We start from the raw sequence: 19,568 nt of genomic DNA, 5'->3' as shown, positions 1-19,568 counted from the left end.
AGAAAATCTACAGTTTAACACATGTGAAACGAGGTCTTTCTATATACTTCCGCTTTGTCATAGTTTAAAAAAATCCTCCCATGATTACATTTTTCACAATCGCTATACCTATTTTATAATCATATTTCCATGCACATTTTCCAAAATCACTAACCAGTCACCGTTTAATGGAGGATGTTTCTCGGACGACTTCGTATATCAGTCAATGTCTTCAGCAAACTTCTGTCATTGATGGTCGAATTCCAAGCTCTAAAATCTGTATTTCGTTTCTGACCCTTAGATTAGACATCTTAGAGTATAAAGGTAGAAAATTCGCTAAATTTCTTTAAGAACCAGGGAGGGAGGAATAAAAGGAAACGTCTTTTTCTTTCACGAGGGACAGGTTGACGCAGTCCTTTCGAGCTTTTGTTAGCCGAAGGGGCTGTAGCACTTTTGTTTACATCCAGCGCAAGTTACTTTGCAGCTGTTTTGGAACTTAAAAATCGGAATAAACGCAGACTTAAAAATATTTGTACTTATGCGTGAAATAGATGAATAATTACTTTATATGTCTTTTAAATGAAAGATGTAGGAGCAAACTGGAAGAAAATTGAACAAAAATAAATACAAGAAAGCACAACTGAAACATAATGGAAAGAAATATTATATTGCTAATACAAACTGACATCTGTTATATTAATAATCATTTACCAAATCTAAGTAGATTTCAAAGATAATAAATAAATAAAGAAAAAAATGCAAGAAATGAATTCAGGTAATTGAAAAAGCTTTATAATTGTCTCGAAACACACTCTTGTAATGAAAATAGCTATTAAGATGCGACTTGAATTATCAATAAAAGAAAATCATTGTGTTAATATCTGATACATTTAAGAACAATTTGTTGAAAGTTAAGAAGCGGTAAAAAATGTTTAAGACACTGCGTAATTATTTTGATTTTAATAACTGACAATATCAGGACTGCTTGATCTTCTAATCTGTTTAGAAAACATGTAAGTGTCCTGAAAAGAACAGGGAGCTTACTGGAAGCTATGTTCTGTGGAATTGTAGAAAAGATGACTAAGATGTCTTTATTCTCCACGATATTACAGGCGCTCCCGCACTTCGAGATACACAGATCAACCACTTGTGGTCTGAACGTAAGAAAATAAGAACTACTAGCTAACTAAATTTAAATAAGAACTAAACTCGAGTACTTTACACCAAGGATGTCAAACTCGCGGCCCACAACAAATATTTTTGCGGCCCAGCCAATATATCGGCAAATAATAATACATAATAATAAAATAACATATCGACGAAGAAAAAAATGAAATGTTTACTGCTAAGTAATTAACGATAATTTATTCAGTGTTGTTAGATTACTCACAGCGAGCTGATACACACACTACTTAAATTACAAATGCGTGTGAGTAGCTTGTGTTCAGCTACCTTCGGCTTTTGGGGGACACGTGCATTCAGAACTTGTACGCATCCCCCGATAGCCGAATGTGGCCGAACTCATGGTCTCAGTTTTCCAATCATAGTTTTGTACGATATATTGGTGCATGCATGTGCATGCACTTTGCTTTATTATTAATTATTACTTAATTCATATTGTTACGGATTTCATAGTTATTTATTTAGCTAGTTTTTTTATTTAGAATTGTAATTAGATTTGCTTCATGTTGCCTTAGTAACGCAGACGATTTTTGAAAAGACAGCTGCGTTGGAAGGTTAAAAATAGACCAGCGCGTGCCTTTAATACCTAATAAATAAATATCTGGTAATTGCTGTTGCCATCCACAAAAATCCAGATATTTATAGATGTTTCCAGTATATTCGAGAAATTAATTATAAAGCTTATAAAAGCCGAGAACAAACAACTCATGTCAGTAGTAGCTGTAGTTCTAGCGAACTGTTTGTTTATTTAATGCTGTGATTGATTTGTAGCGATTTCGCTGTGAGATAGAATTAGTTTCTCTGTTTTGAATTGATTTTTGCTAAACGTTTTTGACATTTTGTGATATTATTAGAATATTTTTGAAGAAATATTTCAGCATTTTGATTTATCTCTTGTGTAAAGAATAAATTTTTGTTAACATTTTAACGTTAACCGTGTTTATTCCAGCCCTTTGTATTCAGTATGTCTATATCAAAACCAAGTGGTAGTAAAATTAAACGAAAAATCGCTGACGAACATAGAATATTCCAAGTAAAATGGGAATTAGAATATATTTGCTGTGAAATAAAAGATAAAATAATCTGCTTGATATGTAATAATGCTATTAATGTACCAAAGTTATATAAATATTAAACGTCATTACGAACAACACAAATAGAAATATAACAATTACGAAGGATTAATGAGAGAAGAAAAGTTGAAAGAGCTCAAGTTAGGAGTGAAAAAGCAACAGTCCATGTTTAGTAAAGTATTGCAAGAAAGTGAAGCGGCGGTACATGCAAGATATGTCTTGTCCGAGTTGATAGCTAAACATTCGAAGCCTTTTACTGACGGTGATTTCATCAAGGAATGCCTAATGAAAGCTGGAGAAATTGCTTGTTCTGGAAATGTGAAGGCTTTTCAATCAATTTCATAGTCTCGAAATACAGCTGCGGAAAGAGTTACTGATTTAGCCGCGAATTTAAGCGATCAAAGCAAAATCATCTAGTTTCGAAAGTTTCTCCATTGCCTGTGACGTGAGCATGGACATTAGTGGCAAAGCTCAATTAGCAGTGTTTCTTCGTTCTTGTGACAAGAATTTTAACATTTTTGAGGAATTACTGGAACTAATACCGATGCCTGGTACTACCACAGGAGAAGATATATTTACTTGTGTTTTTGGACTTCTGCAGAAATACAATCTACCTTTGGCAAAATTAAATTCTGTAGCTACAGATGGCGCTCCATCAATGACCGGGAAAAACAAGGGCTTCGTAGCATTACTAAGAAAAAAACTTGGTGAAATTCACGGTTCAAACATTCATCATATGCATTGTATTATACATCAAGAAGTTCTATGCACGAAAGTAATAAATATGGAGAATGTTTTGTCATATATAAAAAAAGTTATAAATTTTATAAGATCTCGAGTTTTAAATCAGCGTCAATTCACTACTTTCTTAAGTGAGTTAGATAGTGAATATTCGGGTTTGTCCTACTATACCGAGGTACGTTGGTTATCTTGCTCCAAGATTCTCAAACAATTCTGGGATTTGAAAGAAGAAATATGTCAGTTTTTAAAAACGAAAAATCAAGACGTAAGTTTGTTTTACGATCCAATGTGGATACAAGATTTATCTTTCTTGGTTGATATGGTTACAGCCGAAAACATCGCGGCAAAAACATCGCAGACGAAAACGTCGCGGAGAAAACAACGCAAGGTGAAAACGTCGTGCTACAAAACATCGTGGGAGAAAACATCGCAAAGAGAAAACATCGCAGTTCTAAAACATCGTCGTAGAAAATAAAGCGGTTCAAAAACATCGCAGTTTAAAAACATCGTCGTCGAAAATATCGTGGTAAAAAATAAAGTATCTACAAATCATCGCATGACGATAACATCGCAGACATGCTTTTTTCAGGCATGCTTTAATAAGTGTAAATGGATATTCCCATAATGATTTGTGAGCGCAAGATGGAAAGAGGGATAATTTTTACTTACATATTTTTTATTAATTAATAAATTTTTGCTAGGAAAATAAAAAGGAAACTTAAGCATAAAAAATTAATGCAACTTATAGCACTTAATAGAATTTTAAACCGACATAGTTAACTAACAAAAGCCATTAATAAATCATTCTTATAAAGTTTTTACTGGTAATATTTCATGAAAAGTATAATCTATAAGTTACATTTAATTTTCTATGCTTAAGTTTCCTTCTTACGTTTTCAGCAAAACTTTATTAGTTAATAAAATATGTGAAAGTAAAATTTATCCTTCTTTACACCTTGCGCTCACAAATCATTATGGGAATATCCATTTACAATTATTAAAACCTGAAAAAAGCATGTCTGCGATGTTATCGTCATGCGATGATTTGTAGATACTTTATTTTTTACCACGATATTTTCGACGACGATGTTTTTAAACTGCGATGCTTTTGAACCGCTTTATTTTCTACGACGATGTTTTGTACCACGATGTTTTAGAACTGCGATGTTTTCTCTTTGCGATGTTTTCTCCCACGATGTTTTGTAGCACGACGTTTTCACCTTGCGTTGTTTTCTCCGCGACGTTTTCGTCGACGATGTTTTTGCCGCGATGTTATCGGCGGACACCGGTTGATATAACCAAACACTTAACCGATTTAAATTTATCGTTACAAGGAAAAGATCATATCATTACGAACATGTTTGACATAATTAAAGCATTGAAATGTCAACTAGTTCTTTGGGAAAAACAACTTAAAAATGAAGATTTGACGCACTTCCCGACGTGCAGCATGAATAAATCAAGTTTAGATGATACTTGTTCGTATCAAAAATATGCAGAAAAAATTGCAAATTTAACAACTGAATTTGAAACGAGGTTTAATGATTTTAGTTCCCTCGAAGACAATTTTTTTCTTCGATTTTCTCAATAAGTATTGACTCAGTACTCAGCAATATGCAAATGGAGATGATCGAGATTCAATACAACTCAAATTTGAAAGCAAAATTCATTGAAGTGGGCGTCCCTGAATTTTACAAATATTTACCAGCCAGGTTTGAAAATACTCGAAAATTCGCATATGAAATTATTTCATTGTTTGGTAGCACTTATCGGTGCGAGCAGTTATTTTCAGTCATGAAAGGTAATAAGTCTCCTATTAGAAACCGTATTAATGATGCTCACCTTTTGTCAGCGTTGAAAGTTATCACTGCAAACAAAATTTCTCCCGAAATAGGAAAGGTAATAGCAGAGAAGAGATGTCAAGTATCAGGATGTAAACATTAAATTTTTCTTGTTCTTTTCTATATAAATATATATATATGTTTATTATTGTATTATTCGAAATAAATCTACGTTTCTATGAATATTGATTTTATTTTATTTTTTTTTTCCGGCCTGCCTAAAGTTAAACCTTGTTTGTTTGGCCCAAGTGTACCTATGAGTTTGACATCCCTGCTTTACACAGATGATTAAGCTAAGACTGGCCTTTCATAGTTTTACGTATGTAGCACACAAACTGCAGAAAACTAGAATACGTCTTAGATATCAAGAGGACTAAATATATGGCCTTAAAGGCGGACAGCAACTGATCGAAAGCTCGCGTGAAGTACAGTGGCAAGAAGGCTCCCTCTCTCCACGTCTAACTCTGTTCTTGGCGAAAAGCCACAACTTAAATACTTAAGCGTTAGCAAGTACAATTTGCATAAAACAGATTAACGCGTTTATTCTGGGCGAAAGTGGAAAATAAGAGAGGACAGTTAAGTTTTAAAACAAAATAAACTTTAGTCAAACTTAAGATCCTTACAAATATACTAAAATAATATTTAATATCACGAAATTCATATATATTTTTCAATAATTTGGAATATCTGAAATGTATTATCACATTTTCAATGAAGAAGCATGAAGTGGAAGTGTACAAACTCTTTACATAGAATACTGCGTTCTCAAACTTCTAAAATAATGTGCACTTTTAGCAGAAAATTAATAGTAAATGAAACGGAGCCCTTTAATTTCAGGAATAAAAAGTGTGTCTTTTATCTAGAAATAGACTTTATATGAAATTAATAGACTACTACACCAGAAAACGCTTGCTTCGGAAATAAAATATGTCATCTGCAATAGTCTATGGAGGAGGCAGTGTATTCGCGAAAGTTTATGAAAAAGTGATCTGAATGGTTAAACATTTAAAACTGGGTTTGGTTGTTTGAATGTGGCAAAGCATACAAAAGTTATCCTAAAATAAGGGATGCTTTCGTGAAGGACTTTATAAGGGAAATTGACTCGCATTCATGTTACACTCAGGGAAAAACAACCAACCATACATCTAACCCATTTCTCTGCGTTCGCGCCCAGGATGAAATACCAGCTTTCAGCAATCTTTAATTGCTCGGTCACTGTTGAGGTTGATATCAAGAAAATTTAACAACAATGTTAAAAACCAGTGAACTAAAAGCATATTTTTATTAACATTACATTTAAAATGCATGTCATTTTTATTCAATTTATATATATTTCTTACATAATATTTCTGATATATGCTAAATGAATATAAATCTCCTAACTGCAAAAATGTAGTGAGTGCACAGAAAATAAAGATTTGCACATGGCGAAAAAACGAAAAATATTGAATGTACAGGAGCATTTATTTATACATATCTTTTTAAGGAGCATGTACTTACTCCTAATTAACTATGTAGATATTAATTAAATTATTTGTAAATGTATCTGAAAAATGAACGAGTTATTCATTCATAAATTTCTATGAATGTCACTACCAAGAAATCTAGTTACTTAAATAAAATAATGTTATGAATTTTATATTTAGTTAGGTATTTTTAGAAGAATTATAATTAAAATTGTTTTATTTCCCCGTGAAATGCAACGCGTAATAAATTTTAAAAGAAAGCTACGCGGAGAAATTAAAAATATATGAGCACCTGCATTTAACATTGAATAAAATAATATATCTTTTATTTATAATTAAATTTAATAAATGTAATTGAATACTGTGTTAGCTGTAACCGTAATTCTACTCTTTTGTTTTCCAGAAATCTCGAGAATCAAAGAAATTACTCGCGACCGATTTAAAGCTATAAAAGCCATAGAGAGAATATCTCAGCTCAGTTGCTTAGTTACTGTTATGGCGATTTGTTTTACTTCCGGGCGAAATGAATTAGCTTTCTCTTTCTGTTTGAACTGCGTCGTATTTTAATGTTTTTAGTAGTTTAAAATAGTACTGGTTGTATTGAGTTCTATTTAACGTATTTACGTTCTACTGATTATTGGTGCCTGATATTGTGAATACTTATAAGAATATCTCTGAGAAAAATTCCAGCGTATTGTTATATTTCTTGTGATAAGAATAAATTTTCTTAACTTTTTATCGGACTTGTGCATTCAATCTATTGCGAACCCGTACGCACGCAACAGTATCATATAACCATTTCAACGTTTAATTGTAAACATAAATTAAAAGTACTATTGGCATATGTATTTATAAAATATTTAAGCAGGAATTATTTATATTCGAAAACAATATACTAATAGGTTATGAAAAGCATAATATATGGGATTTTAAATGTACAGTTATAAAGTAGAATTTTCAGAATATATGTATTGTGGAACCTTGTATTTTAAAATAATTCAATTTCGACTCTTAAAGGCTATTAATAATTTTTTTCCGCTGTCCTCTGCCTTAACTCTTACCTGAAATAAACAACATAGAAATCAGAAATCAACAGAAACATTTATCATATTTAACTATTGAAGTAAAAGGTGTTTAAATTTGAAGAGAGCATTAATTGTAGAGTGAATATGATTTTTGATTTAATTGGCAGTTCAGATAAGCCAAAAGTTATCTCATGTTTGAGGAAATATTTCAGAAAGAGGTTCTGGAAACAAAAATTTTTATAATGTAATTAACGAAGAAGTGTGAGAATATTTCAGTCATATTAAAACTATTCTGCTCACTGAAAAATTAATAGCAGTTAATTCCGTTTACAAAGAAAAATTGTTTAAAAAGTAATCTTTTAGATAGTTAGGACTCTGAAATATTGTGGAAAAAAAGAAATATATACATTTATGTTTATATTTACGACGCAATTGCAGATTGTTTACGTGGAACGTGTTAAACTCCATAAGTTTTTACGGTAAACCACTGAATATTCTGATAAATAAGGTGGTTACATCAACTGCGTCAAACAAGCTGGAATGGGAGAAACCGCTCGCCTCTCTAATTTTCTTCCTCCATGGTTAGAACTGACATTAGAAAGCTCGAAATCTTTTTACCCAGTGCTTTATCAAAATTACTAAGCAATGCGTATCAAAATATGTGCAGTAAATTATTCAATTATTTCATTAAAGTATTGAAGTAACTTAATTTTAAATAATTGCTCAAAGTTGTTAATCCAAAATCCAGCGAAAATTTATCTTGGTTACGATTCGCCCTTCTTTACTTGGAGCTGCATTTTAAATACTTTTTTAAATTTAGTTAAAGGTTTTGTTCTGGCTGTAGCATTTTTGTCCCATTTTAAGGATTTGTCATTAATTTATATAAAACTGTCACTGCAGATCTGCATTTTGGAGCTTATGATGGTACCTAGCTGTGCCAAATCAAAAACGATCCATCTGCTAAGGTGGACAATATCGTTGCGCAGCATTTTCTAAGAAAATTCCAATGATTGGTAGGATTACTTTCAGTTCTTCATGAGAAATAAGAAATACTTAGTATTTAATAACACGCCTTAACCAATCATTGTTCAAATACGTCATTGTAAATGATAACAATTTTATCAGAAAAAAATGACTCATTTGAAATATATTATTTACGAATTCGAGCTGCACTGGAATCCGATTCATTTTTACTTCCTGAGTCTTCCATACTCACTCATGTTTCAAAGTTTTGAATGATACGTTTTTTTCTGATTGGATAGTACTGAGGATAATTTTTTTTCAAATTTTTGTTAACATATAATAATAAAAAATATCTCATGATACGAAATTTAAATGTCGATATGCATTAATTAACACTTAAGTAAAATTCTCACAAAAAATGAAATTGTACAGAAAAATGTTAATTTAGAAGCGCATAAATAACTTGGATATACCTCTTGAAGTATCTTATAATGACATCCAGTTATTGCAATAAATATATTACTAATTTTAAATGAATTAATTTTAAACAATGAATTTTGCATAAAAATAGATTATGCACTTACTTCATATTGTCCATAATCTAAAGATAAAAGCAACCAGTTAGGAAACCAAGTAGCTTCAAAAGTATGCCATTTTCCATCATTTACTAGAACATCAGTGATAATCAGTTCCTGATTATTAAAAACATACCTCAAATAACCATCCAGTATCTGAAAAACAGTTCCGATAATTATTCGTTTATCTTACATGCCTGATTTTTTAACAATTAGTTAATGTAGTAGAACGAAAATAAAAAGTTATTTGTTTTATTTACTACATTATTATAATATCGGGTTTTAACGAAAGTTTTCCGCCACCTCAAATATCATCTTCGCAAACAGTTCCCGTTGGCGTATTTAATCATATTTTGTCAACCGATTTTTGACATTTGAAAGAAAGAGATTTGCTTTAGAACACTGTGGTGTCTCGAAATTTCTAAAAGAATATCATCATCATTAAGTACAAGGTGTTTGAAATGGAACTATCGCGCTACCTTACTAGAAATATCATTTACTTCCAGTTCTGTTGCAACAACTCAGCTACAGAATGTCACCAAATATGCATGTGCATATAGCCTTAAGTACTAATGTTGTATCTTATGACATCGTGAAAGTTTGGTACCGAAAGTTCAAAAACAAGGACTTATGACATTCAAGAAGGCAAGAGCTCTCTGGCCGTTCTACTGATGTTGATGAGGCCCGCATGCGAGAATTTGCGGAAGAAGATCAGTATGCAACTAATCGAGAGCTTGCTGAGGAGTTAGACGTTAGTGCCATGTCAATTAGTCGCACTATGCATCAGATAAACTCCACACACAAAGTTCAGTCGCTGGGTGTCGCATGTGCTGACTCAAGCAAATAAAGACGGACGTGTTCCGGCCTGCACTAATCTACTCGAATATCAATGCAAGGACAAAATTCTGGACCGGATCGTCACTTGTGATGAAAAGTGATTGATTTCAACAACACAGACCAAAAAGGGGTTTAGGCTGCGCTCGGTGCGTCCGTCGGCAGCGTCGCAAAGTGACTAACAAACAGATCTTAATTTGTATCTGGTGGAATTGCCGACGTACTATCCACAAAGAGTATATGAAAAAAGGTAAGACCCTCCACGGTAAAGTGTAAAGCGAGATGCTAGTGCGTGTTGACGCTGCTATCAAGGAAAAACGTCTGAGTTCCGGCACAAAAAGATAATGTTCCGTCAAGATAATGCAAGACCACATGTGTCTGCATCCACCGGCTGGGCACTGTACTGATTCGAATGAGATCTTTTGCCACACCCATATAACCCCGACATCGCTCCTTCGGACTTCTTCCTTTTTTCACACCTGCAGCTACATCTTTCTGGTGCTATGTTCCGATCTGCAATGACGTCCGAAATGAGGTTGATCTGTTTTTGGATTCGGGGGGCCACCAAGTTTCTGGGAAGAAGGCTTTAATAAAGCACAAAAACATTGGAAAAAATTCATAGATTCGGGTGGTGGTTACTGCCTGACTATAGGTACTGCTTTCATGGTTTTTTTTTCCTAACTAAGAACAATTTCTGGCGGAAAACTTTCGTTACAACCAGATTTTTAATATATGCGTTATAAATGAATATGTAATATCAGACTGTTCTAATGTTGGTAGTTACACTTAATTATATCAAGACTATTTATAATGTGACAGCAATCGCACTGCTACGACGGCAAGCACATTAAGTCCGATTTCTAAACAGGTAATGTAAACGATTAATTTGAACGATATTTTATCACAATTTAACATATTATAACAAAATTTAAAGGCTCGCTGTCAACTTTTGTTTCAAAATGCTTTAAAAAAATTCGTATAAATTCCACAGGAAATGCATTGTGTTTTTCTAAAACGCTTTCTAAGTTATATTTATTTTTATTTCTTTGTACTAAGTAAAGAAAGTATTGCAGTCGCGGAAAATTTCGGTTATCACATTTCAACGGAAATATTCATTTCGACCATTTCCGAACATATTCTGACTATTTTTTGCGTGACATCTGTATGCACGAACAGAATAAAGCCTTTTCGTTCCAAAACGGATTGTAAAATGGCATCAAAAAGAATTTTTTCGTGAGTTCTGTACACACGTACGTATGTATCTGGCATAATTAAAACCAATTAGGCGTGGAACGTCGAAATTTTGTATATGGGACTGTTAAAACCTCCTTTTGTAATTATTCCTTTCCTGCTAAAACCTACTAAACCTTGCACACCTCTTTTTTTTTTATTTCAATCACAGAACCATGTGTGCCACCACCACCTTACCTGGCCTTTATTTTAGCAATCGTCGGTCGTAGTCATTTACTTCCAATTACAGAACTGTTTCAAATGAAGAAAATATTCATATTTTAGCAATGTCAAATTTTTTAAAAAATAATTTTGGACACATAATGAAATCTAACTTTTAATGCGGTATCCCGGTTCCTATACTTACATTCAGAAAAGTTTCATACTCGTTACGGAAAAATAAAAATACAGGAAGTTTGACGACAAAAGTTGATCGGGATATTTAATTTTAAAATTTACAATTTTTATGTCATTTTCAATTGCCCTTGAGGGATTGGTTAATTAAATTAGGCTTATTCAAGGAGATAAGTTTAAATGAAAACAGCAAGAAAGTGGGTGTAATTTAATAGGCAATACCAAGGAAAGTGTAATGGAGTTAACATCAGATCTTTTTATACTTGCTTCCAAACGTTCTGAGAAATTTAACTGTTTTAAGAGAAGTGTTATAATTTCAGTTTACAACTATTTTCATAAACTAAACAAATATTATATTCATAGGCACTTGCTTTTAAAGAAGCTGCCTCCTAATAAGTCAATTCTTATTTTGAAAAAGAACAACTTAATTATAAGTGCTATTTTTTGAAGCAAAGAGAGACTTAAAGTCGCAGTTTTATGCATCAAAAATATGAATTTTTTGTAAAAAGAAGCAAACATTTGTTAAATTTATAAACACATAAAGAGGTAGGTTCAAACAGAAAGAACATTCAAATCCTTGTAGAGACACTAGCTATTTTTTTAAATCAGGAGAGATGAAAAATGAGCAGTGCCTTCGCCAGGACTCGAACCACGGACCTCTCAAATACGCGCTGAGCGTTACACCACAAAGGCATGCTAAGAAGGCGGAAGAAATACCTTATATCCTAAACATAATGTTTACAGCTCTTCTGATTTTGCTACGGTTCTACTTAGCATTTCCACTATTACCTTCTGTTTCCTTGTATTATTTAATCGCATTTAGTTTTTTTTCCCTGTTTAATTCTGCTTTTTTTTTTTTTTTGTTTGTTTATTGTTGTTGTTGTTGTTGTTTTCACACAGCTATAGAAAGAGAACTGATATTAGACAAAGTTAACTACTGTTTTAAGAAATGAAGATTAAAACTTTTTCCAACGTTTTACTCTCCCGTTAACATTCTCTACCCTAATCAAAATCGTAAAAACAACCTTGTATTTAGCGTAAGTATAATGAAACACTCAATCGATTTCGAGGGCAGCTAAAGGTCCCTCCTCATCAGGAGAAAGAAATACCTAGAAAGAAGAAAATAAAGGAGAAGGAGTCTCAGAAACACGTGGTCCTTATCAGCACTGCACGTGGTTATAACTGGATTTTTAACCAGAGTTGCACTGGCCGCCTACTTTTACTGAGCCAGGCTATCTGACCAAGCATAAAGGACAAGAAAAATAAGATTGAAGTCATTGATAAACTTAAAAATATTTCTCCCCTTCGTTTCATTATGGTTTCATTTGATGTCAAATCACTGTTTACTAATGTTCCGGTCGAAGGAGCACTAAATTGTCTTGAAACTAGGCTTCGGGAATTTCACTTCACACATACTGAAATTAATGAGTTGGTTTCGCTTACTAAAGTTTCTCTGAGTCAAACCCACTTTGTTTTCCAAAATGCATATTTTCGTCAAGTTGAAGGATTGGCTATGGGTAATCCTCTCAGTCCAGTATTTGCTGACATTTATATGCACTATTGTGAGATGAAATTATTTGATAAACTATCTTTTCGTCTTTGGATTCGATATGTTGACGACACTTTCGCACTTTTTGACGGTTATAAAGAGGATTTATCCGAGATTCTATCTATTATGAATTCAATTGATCCAGCCATCCAATTCACTCTTGAAATTGAATCCAACAATTCCCTCCCCTTCCTTGATATTCTTATAATCCGCAATGAAACTGATTTTAGCACCACTGTGTACCGTAAACCCTTTGCAGTTTGTTTACCACCCCATGCCAAGTCATGCCACCCTGTTTAAGCAAAAAATGGCTTCTTTTTACTATTATATATTCCGCGCGCTTAAAGTTTGTTCCTCTGAATCTTTGCTTACTAATGAACTTAATTATTTGAGAGCAGTTGCGATTGACCGTGGATTTTCTCCCGTGATTATTGATAAAGCCGTTAAAAAATTTTCAAATTCCCATCAAAGAAGACATTCCACGGTTAGAAATAATATTAATGACCTTGTCGTGCTTCCATTTTATCCTTCTGTTAGCTATAAAATTGCACGGATTCTCCAGAAATTCAATTTTCAAGTCGGTTTCTCCCCTATTAATAAAATTCACCCTTCGATTCTAAAAGATTGCGTTTCTGTCTTGAATTCTTGGGGAATTTATAGTATATCGTGTCAGTGTGGTTTAAGATATATTGGCCAAACAAAAAGAGCGTTGAAGTTTCGTATCAAGGAACATGAATCTTATGTCAGAAAAGGCGAAATTAACAAGTCTTCAATAGCGTATCATAGTTGGACATTTAACCATAATTTTGACTTTGGGTCTGCAAAAATTATCCAAAAGGCTTCTTCCATAGGTGAATTGGATTTTCTTGAGGCTTTTCACATTCACAAAGATTTAGCAGGTTTAGTTAATGATTGATTTGAAGTCCAATCCAGTCCTTTCTAATGCCTTTAAAATTCTACTATCTTAATTCAGTTATTTTTGCCGATAGATGGCGTTACCTCCTCGCGTTTGGTACTACCACAGGGTATAAAAATCCGTTCAGTGGTTGCTTTCCATTATTTGAAGTTCAGATTTTGAGCGTGAAGGTGCATTTGCCCCTCGCTCCCTATTTTTCTTGTCCTTTATGCTTGGTCAGATAGCCTGGCTCAGTAAAAGTAGGCGGCCAGTGCAACTCTGATTAAAAATCCAGTTATAACCACGTGCAGTGCTAATAAGGACCACGTGCTTCTGAGACTCCTTCTCCTTTATTTTCTTCTTTCTAGGTATTTCTTTCTCCTGATGAGGAGGGACCTTTAGCTGCCCTCGAAATCGATTGAGTGTTTCATTATACTTACGCTAAATACAAGGTGGTTTTTACGATTTTGATTGTCACATTAGCGTGTTTCTCTTCTAGTCTATTCTCTGCCCTATTTTGGAAGGAAAAAAAAATAATTAATCTTAGTTACTTAACCACAGTTTTGACTTTGGCTCTGCTAGCACATTGTTCGCAAAGTTTCATCAGTTGCTGAATTGTATTTCCTTACAGCGTTACACAGTCACAAAAGTGTACATAGTAAGTAAATGAAATTAGATAATAGTAATAATTGCTATCCAATTTTTTCCAAATTCAAATATCTTTTTTGCTATTGATTATTTTACTGCCCGCTCGATAATTCGCGCTATGTCCATTTCCTTTATGCTTTGCCTATTTGTTTGCCTATTTCCTCAAGCGCCATAACAAAATCCTTTTGCTTCTGAAGAGGGACCTATATCGGTTCTCTCGAAATGTATCCATAGAGTTTTACTTGAACTCTAAAGTTCCTCTTCCTTACCCTAATTTTTATTTGCAACTTGCTTACGTTTAGTTACTTTTGAATCCCCCCCCCATGTCCCACAATCATAACTGAATGCAAATGTTGAAAGGATATTTTCTAAGTACATAAATGTTTTTAAATATATAAGTTTCATCTATATTACTTACATCAATCACGATTAACGTATTATAACCAAGTTTAATTTGCAGAAGAAGTCCGTGGTCTTGATGAGTCCTAAATGATACTCTTTGTACCCAAGGTAGTTGTAATGGATGAAGATGGGGAATAAAAACAATAAAGCTGTCACCCATGAAATGTCTTGTAGCCTGGACACCTAAAGAAAATTTTTTGTATTATTAACCAAAATAAGAGTTGACGTAATCAAATAGTTAAATAATCACATATAAAAAATGTTGCGGGATTTTGAGTAAGAAACATTGTAAAGAATTCTGGCATTAGTTTTTTGCTTACCCTTTTCGTGTAACTAAAAACTGGAAGATTCCTGGTGACGCCATAGTCGATTTTTCTGGTTTCTGTTTCTTAATATGTTTAATTCTGTATATAATATAAATTAACATAGTTCTGCCAAATCGTCCTGCATGGTCTAGTGGTTAACGGAGACTGACTGCCAACTCGACTTAAAAATGCAAGGTTCGAATCTCGCGCAAGGCTTGGTTGGTTGTATACGTCTTGTGTCTCTTTCCCTTTTCTCGCGTGTGTAATATCGGACGAAATTTAGGCAACGTTCTAATAATACTTCCTTATGCTCTTCTAGTCATCGATGACTGACTAGTGCAAATTTAAGATTAGCTATTAGAGAACTTCCTGTCTCGAACTGTTAATTATGTCTTTAATTAAATTTTGTAGTTTTGAAAGCATTTATATAATGCTGTAATCACATAACAGTTTTATTCAAAGAACCCAGTAGATTATTTTGTGGTGAAGCACAGGAAATGTGCCTTCCTGGAGATCTTCAAAGTAAAATTATCTCGTATTTACATTACATATGGAGAAAACCACGAAAACACTAATGGAACCAACCCGTTCGCCGGGACTCAAATCCAAGCGTAACTACCAATGTTCAGCAGTTTAAACCATTTGGCTGCTTGAACTCGCAGAATCTTAAAACATAGTCCAAATATATATTCTGAATTATAATGCAAAATACTTTCAATTGAAAATCGCATTTGGACATCATGATGCACCAGCACAGATGATAACTTTACTAATCATGTTTAGTTTACTAAAATTTCTTGCTGTACCGAGACAGATGAGTATTTTATTAAGTACTCATTAAGTCGGTTTGGAAGGCGTAGTACTTTATATGAGTCGGTTTCCTATTTTTCCCGTATACAATATTGTCCCCAAGTTAAGATTACAAATACTAAACATGTGATAACTCGAAACATAATGGGTTTAATGTAATAGTTACGTTTACAAATGCCCAATATTATAAAACAACCAAAATCAACATAACAAAATAAACTGATGATAAACGCTTTGATACATGCAAATAAGATCAAAATCGACCCAAACATGGCACATCATATTTCCAGAATGTTTCGCCTAATAAAGTGTGATAGCCCGCATAGCTATATCTCCAAATGAAGGCTCGTCGAGAATCGCTTCGTGTAATTAGACTCGACTCATCACTGAAGAGGACATGGCTCAAAACTTCTGTGTCCGAAAACAGTGGGCTTGTCTCCTCAAAAGTCAAACTCTCTCCTTCGATATGTTCAGAAGGACACATATCGCTGGTTGCCAAGCGTTAAGGGCCTGATCTGTTAAACGACTGTATTCAGTTTACCAGGAAACTGTTGTTTCAGGTGTAATAGCGGTCTAACCGTCTTCCCTCTATTGCGACGGGCGTTAAATACCATGTATCAAATTTCCTCCGGTGTCATAGCTTTTGAAGATCTTTTCAATGGTACCTGTAATCTGGAATTGGTGCCATAACCTGTATACTATCATTCGAGTCATTCGTAATTAACGAGCAACCTCTGTTTGAGACTAGCCGGTCTCAGGTCTGCCAAGGGCTCTCGATCTCAATCCATCATATAAACAGTTGCAAGAACTCATTTTTACTGAAATTTAATGCCTTTTTTCTGGACCGGGGCCAAATTTTTTACATAAAGTTCATAAATTTGGAAAATTGTCATCTTCAGGTTTCCTTAAAAAGCGTATCCTTTTAAACCTTTTAACAACCCCTAGATGCTTATATTGCATTTACCGTTCTCCAAATTAATAAAGCATTTCCAGTAGCTATTTTGAATTATTGCAAAAGCTGTGTTTACAACTTAAATTTTGAACATTAATGTGAATAGAAAAGCATGTGCGTTTAATAAACAAAGCATTTTTCAATAAAAACATTTTGAGTCTCTGTGCCGGAAAACAGCACTAATGAGTGATATTTTTTTATTGACTTTAATTTTCTAACATTACAATCTGCATATTTTCCCCGTATCTAACATTTTAAAAAAGGTAAATTTTTTCGAATACGGCGGCCTTTTTCCGTTCTAAACATAAACGTTCTTTACGTTTAATTTTTGCTTGCATAATTAGTAAATTTATGTTCTAAGTATTAAACAGCCAGACTGAAACTAATTATTGATAATAATCAGACCAAATCAATATGGATTATGTTTAATCATTACTTTTCGATAAACATGCAACAGAATATACAAGAAATAGAGATCTATCGATCTCAAACCAACATTGTTTAAGAATTTATATATAATTAAAAGCAAACATGATCACCTTCACTGCAGTCCTTCGAGATGAATCCTGTCGAACAAATACAATAAAATGATCCCCAGCCTTCAACGCATGTACCACCATTTTTGCAAGGACTGGAATGGCAGTACCCCTTCTTCTGATTGCAACCAGCCACTGTTCCATTATTTGCTACATAACTACAAAATAAAAAAATACACATTATGATAGATACTTCGTGACTTAACAATAAATATACGAAAAGTAAGCAAACTATACAAAGGTTTATTCAAACTGTTAAAAGCACTCAAAATCACTTTCTAAGCAATAAGCTTCTAAATAACATTCTCACTGTTACATGACAGTTCTGACTTGTAAGTGGGTTCCATTCTTAGACGATATATTCTCAACAGGGTGTTCTGAGACAACTTTCGAAGTAAGACTGAAATATATAGAGTATCGTTTAATTTTCTAGCCAGTTATTTTAAGTTAAAATACTTTTCGTATCACATCTCAGTTCATTTCCTTCCCAGAATGAAAATTTTCCACACATGGAACATGAACCAACTTGCTGGATAGTTAAACTGTTAAGCCGTTAGGCTATACTTAACTCCATCAACTTTTAAGTTATTACCTTTTGATTTAAAAAAATTTTTTGGCTTTTTTAAGAACGAGTTGGTACCGACTGTTAAATTTTATTTGATGTTAATAAAGGGTTTTATAAGGTTAATAAAGGGTTTTATAAGGTTAATAAAGGGTTTTATACAGGGTGTCTATAATTAAAGAACCCTCTTTCAAAGCTACCTATAAGCGAAACCAGTGATCAGAAAATTTTGAAATTTTGTGCAGGACTTAATGAAATGATAAGAATTTCTTCTAGCTTAAAAAACAATTAATTACAAATAGCGTCACCAAAGGGCGTTTTACTTAGAAAACCTGTAGTAAAAATGTCATGCAGCTGTTATAAAACCTAGAAACATTCGCGGAGACTTTATTTTCAATTTGCCTGTTGCTCACAATGACGTTTACGAGTTTTATATGTTTACGAGATCGCGCTTTGCTAGTAAAATTGCTTTACCGAAACAATAATTCCGCAGTAGCTGCTCTCCAGAGATTTTGGACCTTGAAGGGGATTCTAAGAGGTCCATTGAATGCTAAAAACCTTCGGAAAATGATAATTGTATGGTGTGTTACGAATGTTCTTAAACGTTATTTTACAGAACAACATGTCATTAGCCGTCACGTTTTTGAATTGCCTCCCCAATCCCCAGACCTCAATCAATGCGATTTTCGGCTTTGACGACATTTGGAACATCTGGTAAGACGTGAGAATACCTTTACCTGATCTTAAGGCCAAGCGCTGAACATTTCACAGCACACACTTCGGTCAGTTGTGGAACATGCCATCTTGCCGATTACAGATGGTAGCTGAAAATGACGGCCATCATGTGGAACATGTTTTTGGTAACAAAATTTGTAAAATTATATTAAAGGTGTGGATAAATGTGTAATTTATTAAAATAATGACCTCTGGTGAATCTATTTGTAACTATTTTTTTTTCGATGAAAGAAATTCTCATCCCTTCGTTAAGTCCGCCACAAACTTTCACAATTTTCTGACCAATGGTTTTGTTTGTAAGCAGCTTTGAAATAGCGCTGTTTAATAATAGATACCTTGTACTGTAAAGTACTTGATCATAATTCACCAACAGTCTTCAATGTCTTGTACATTTTATAATAGCTAAGATATAGATATAATACGGTTTAAAATCACATAAAGCAAAATACAATTAAATAAACATAGAAAACACTTGGAAGATCTAAGCTCCAACTGGGATTTGCAAAAAGAACTTCATTCCTGCACGGTCTAATTCTTGATACTTCTGAAACACCACAACCGGAAATCGGCATCGGATATATTTTAGTTGTGAACAAAACTCAAAATTTTCAATCTTAACATTATAAGCTGCTGAAATTTAATTCCTTAATCAGATCGGATGTGCCTTACTCCACTCTGTATAGTGTAGATGCTTAATTTTGCTGTTTCACAGGAATTTTAGTGGAATTTGTCAAAAATACCTCGTGACTATAAAACGAAAATATTCTCATTCTTTCTTCTGTAGAAAAATAATTTTTAACGGGTTTTTTGTTCTTAAATTTAGACTCTTTTCAATTGTTTACCAGCTTCTGTAGGACTTACTGAATAAACGATTTTGAAGTAGTTTAAATAACCGTTATTATCACGTTGTC

At 33.4% G+C, this 19,568-nt stretch overlaps 1 protein-coding gene across 1 annotated transcript in view; it reads right to left on the bottom strand.

Moving 5' to 3' along the window:
* The window catches only part of LOC118198304 (protocadherin-like wing polarity protein stan), a 187,121-nt gene that overhangs the window by 81,664 nt on the left and 85,889 nt on the right, over positions 1 to 19,568 (bottom strand). Inside the window, exons 10-12 of the mRNA XM_085807976.1 lie at positions 17,364 to 17,518; positions 14,774 to 14,940; positions 8,855 to 9,001 (exon numbers count right to left, since the gene is read on the bottom strand). Coding sequence (XP_085664102.1) covers positions 8,855 to 9,001; positions 14,774 to 14,940; positions 17,364 to 17,518 — 469 coding nt within the window. The remainder of the gene's footprint in view (positions 1 to 8,854; positions 9,002 to 14,773; positions 14,941 to 17,363; positions 17,519 to 19,568) is intronic.

Source organism: Stegodyphus dumicola, chromosome X1, assembly GCF_044657685.1.
Source record: "Stegodyphus dumicola isolate Sdum_Otavi_A_Nest chromosome X1, ASM4465768v1".
Lineage (NCBI taxonomy): Eukaryota > Metazoa > Arthropoda > Arachnida > Araneae > Eresidae > Stegodyphus > Stegodyphus dumicola.
The sequence above is the reverse complement of the archived record's forward strand: the minus strand, read 5'-3'. Positions and strand labels throughout refer to the sequence as shown.